General features: G+C 47.2%; 1 protein-coding gene across 1 annotated transcript in view; it reads left to right on the top strand.

The window, feature by feature from the left end:
- Nucleotides 1-2,965: 2,965 nt before the first annotated feature.
- Nucleotides 2,966-4,199, top strand: part of NIFK (nucleolar protein interacting with the FHA domain of MKI67) — a 6,291-nt gene continuing 5,057 nt past the window's right edge. Inside the window, exon 1 of the mRNA XM_018558089.1 lies at nucleotides 2,966-3,126. Coding sequence (XP_018413591.1) covers nucleotides 2,999-3,126 — 128 coding nt within the window. The 5' untranslated portion in view covers nucleotides 2,966-2,998. The remainder of the gene's footprint in view (nucleotides 3,127-4,199) is intronic.

Below are 4,199 nucleotides of genomic sequence, written 5' to 3' on the forward strand. Positions count from 1 at the left end.
AAAGTATTGAAGCAAAAAAAACCCCCCCCCCCCCCCCCCTTCCTGGAGGGAATACATATAAAAGATGTGATTTTGCAGTATTGCCAGCAGTGGAGGAGGCATTGGACTGTAGATAAGGAGCGTGGTCACGTGAAGGCGCTGAATGGAACCCGGTCAATAAGAGTTCTAATATAAACAAAATCCTAAAATGAATTCTTGCCAGTGAGGGGAGGTTCTTGTGATTGCGATTGTGACGCTCCTGCAGGCCGCCCACTACATATCTACGCATATATGACAGTGCTTTTGTGAGTACATCTAACTTTAATAAATGTTCTAGACATAGGGTTGCCACCTGTCCAGGATTCACCTGGACAGTCCGGGTTTTGAATGCTGTGTCCGGATTTCATGGCAGCAGAAACCCGGACACAGGATGTCAGGCAGACAGGGGCAACCAAAATGAATATAGGAGCTACTGGCCCCCCACTGAAAATAGTCTCAACTGTGATATTCACATATGAATGGGTGGCGGCATTTACATATGAATAAGCCATGACTCATTCTCCCCCAAAAAATATCTGCGCATCGTGTTCGGGTTTCGCTTGAAGAAAAGGTGGCAACCCTATCTAGACATGAAAGGGGCGCTCTGTGCTTTTATGTTTTTACATGTGCTGAAGGATTCCCTGACTTTTTGAGGAGCTGCCCCAGGGAGGATGCCACGGCTGGAAGATTGCTGAGATAAAGACATTTGTTCTATAAATAAATTCCATAACTATTCATACAGCAAAAGTGCACATTCATCCTGTGTGAATCATCCAGCGGCCCTGCATTAGTTATAGGGATATTTTGCACAATGTATAAAGTAGAGACGGGGCGCTCATGAGCGATCTGCATCTATTGAGCGGTTCTCTCAGATGACTGAATGAGCGGTGGCTCAGTGAAAATGAGCGCCGGTTCTCGGTTCTTTGAAATGTGGGGAATGTCAGTGTAGAATGAATAAGAGATATGACTCCAGAGCAGAACTTGGCTTCTGCCAGCCCTGCTCACCCCCTCACTGCAACCAATCACATCTCTGAACTAGTCACAGCCCTCTAGCAGCTCTGACTCACAGTACATGGAGTCTAAGGCCCGGTTCACACCTGGGTGTTTTGTAGCGCGTTCGTACGCTCTGCAAAACGCTCAAACACCAAAATCCCATTATTTCCTATGGGTATGGTTCACACCTGGGCGTATTACAGGCCGTATGAACGCGCTACAAAACGCCCTACGCCAGAAAAAGTACAGGAGCTTCTTTGGGGCGTTTTGCAGAGCGTTTGCGGCCATAGACTTCGACGTGAACGGGCTGAAATCGTTGTTTGCGCGCTTTCATCATTAAAAGCGCGCCTATAACGTGCGTTCCGCACATGGCTACAGACTTTTTCATTGGACGCCTCTGTAGTCGATCAAAAAACGCACGTACGTCGCGCGGTTTCAAGTGTGCGAAAACGCTGGACAATACGTTCAAAAAACGTCCGGAAAAAACGCGCGTAAAACGCGCACATAGGAAACGCCGAGGTGTGAATCCAGCCTAAGACTCGTGAGTCAGATGTGTGGTTCAGGTCTTCACATGAATCAGATCTTCAACTGAATCGGTTCACTTGCTGAGTCGCAAGTGAACCGAAGCTCAGGAGCTGCCTGACTCTTCATAAATTATCCGAATTAGAAGACTCTGATCAGAAGATCGCCTACCTAAGGGATTTAAACATGTGTATTTTTTCTTGTAAATTATATTTTCTGTGAAATTATTATTTAAAAATTAAAATAAATTTGTTTTAATCTGGAAACAATGGTTTTACTTTTAAAATAACTCCCGTTCCCTCCCTCAAAATACACCCCCGTCTCATTTCCTTTCCTACTATAGTAAAAACAGGTTTAGTGAACCATGAGCCATTTAAAAGATCCAGAACTTTTCAGTGAGCGAACCGTTGAGGAGCGCTCATGCAGATGAACCGCTTTGCACATCACTAACTGCTGCGCTCCTGTGGGCAAAATCAAATGTCGGGGTATTTTCCCTTCTGCATTTGTTGTATCCAGCGCTGCTTATATTCACCAGAGAAATCGATACAATAACATGTAGAATAGTTATCGCATTCTAATTACATTCAATTTGACAACATTGGGAGAAACAGGATTTGTCAAATGAATGTTATATTCACTCTGCTAAAGACAACACAGGAAATAAAAACTTTGTAATTCTGATTGCTGGCCACTAGGTGGCGCTGATCACACTCAGTTTGCAATGAATGTTATACATCTGAGCAGCCGCCAGGGGGCGCTAATTATAATTTATACGCTGGGTGTCATTTTTTAAAGTGGCCGCCAGGTGTCACTGGCCTGGAATGGAAGTAGTGTGCAGCACATTATACTTCCTTTACACCCGCTCAGTAAACTTGAATCTGCAAGGGGTGCAATGCCAAGCAGTATCGCTCATTATATTTGGGTCTCGAATGGATGTGATTCTGGAGAATGGTCGGTGGGTGTTGCTCTATTATACTGGGTCTGCAATGGATGTTATTGCACGAAGTGGTCGCTGGGTGTCGATCAATTAATCTAATATAATGGATGTAATGCCAAGCTGTGGCCGCCAGATGTCGCTCATTATACTTGGGTCTTACCGGCAGGTGTCGCTCATTAAACTAGATCTAGAATAGATGTGATTCCTCGAAATGTCCAGCAGGTGTCACTCATTATACTTGAGATATAAATCCTCACAGTGGCCGCCAGGTGTCGCTCATTATACTTGAGATTCAATTTCTCGACATGTCCAGCAGATGTCGCTCAATATACTGAACCAACAATGGTTGTAATTCCGCGATGTGGCCGGTGGTGTCGCTCATTATACTTGAGTCTGAAATGGTTGTAATTCTGAGATGTGGCCGGCAGGTGTCGCGCTGTGCGGCGGATGTCGTGCCCCGGTAGTGCAGGCAGAGGGCGCTGTGCGGACAGTTCCGGCCGAGGCAGTGTCACACGTGTTGCTCTGAAGATGTCGGAACAGACGGAACCGGCGGGGCCCCTCCTGTCCCTGGATCCCAAACAGCAAGGAGAGTTCCAGGAGAGGGTGCGGAAGATCCGCAAGAGGAACCGAAAGGTACGGGGAGGGGAGATCGGTCCGTGTGTGTGTGTGTGTGTGTATGAGGAGCGCGGAGTGTGCGATGTGTGTACAGGGGGATACGGGTCTCTCTATGTATGTATGTATGTATGTATGTATGTATGTATGTATGTACGTACGTACGTACGTATATGTGTGTGTGTGTATATATATATATACTCTGTAGGTCTCTTTCTGTATATACAGTATATAGATGTGCGTGGAGGTCTGTATATATAGTATATGACGGAGGAATCAGAGGCTGTCTGTAAAAGAGGACCTGTCCTATCTGACCTATGACTGGTGTCTATGGTAACCATCCGGTACTCACCTCCCATGCCCTTCCCCCATCATTCCATAAAATTATCCCAACTGCACATGTGATTGGAGCTCACACAATGCTAAGACCCGCCCTCCACTGCCATGTGACTGCACTCAGGTCTACTTTGTGGTGTCACATGATGCTTGCCATGTGACACGCCCCCCCTTGCCGCAAAGCAGCCCTGTGTGCAGTCACATGGTGGTGGAGGGCGGGTCTTAGTGTTGTGTGAGCTCCAATCACATCAGACATGGGAGGTGAGTTCAGGCTCCTCGCCATTCCCACTGTTCTCCCGAAATCCAGGTTATAGTGAACCGTGGCGGTAAAACGACGGGTTAGCTTTTGCGTCGCCCTCCCCGGCGGGACATATTGACATTCCTTTCCCTCCCCTGTCGCTCCATTGCTTTGCCCAGGGTGACAGCTGTGTGAGTCAGAGCTTACACGGAGCCATGAAGAGCCGTGATTGGTCCAGTGCTGTCACATGGAGTGAGTCATATGCTCCTCTTTACCTGGAAGTACCGTGTAGTCCCTTTTGGCTGCCAATATAGAGGTGAGCACATTGGGGGGATTACCCAGAATGGGCAGCACACAGGTCCTCTTTAATCCTGTGTCCCATCAATGAGTTTCTGTAAACCGGATTATAGTGCTGACATCCCTTGGGTCACATGACCACATACGGTAAGCTAGCTCAGCTGACACAGCTGGGGTTTCAGGTCGGGGGTCATGGGAAATACGGTCTGGATCTTTGGTGCTCTCTCTTATGTCTCTGTGTCATCA

The sequence above is a fragment of the Nanorana parkeri genome, unplaced genomic scaffold, assembly GCF_000935625.1.
Source record: "Nanorana parkeri isolate BGI_ZX_2015 unplaced genomic scaffold, ASM93562v1 scaffold320, whole genome shotgun sequence".
Taxonomy (NCBI): Eukaryota; Metazoa; Chordata; class Amphibia; order Anura; family Dicroglossidae; genus Nanorana; species Nanorana parkeri.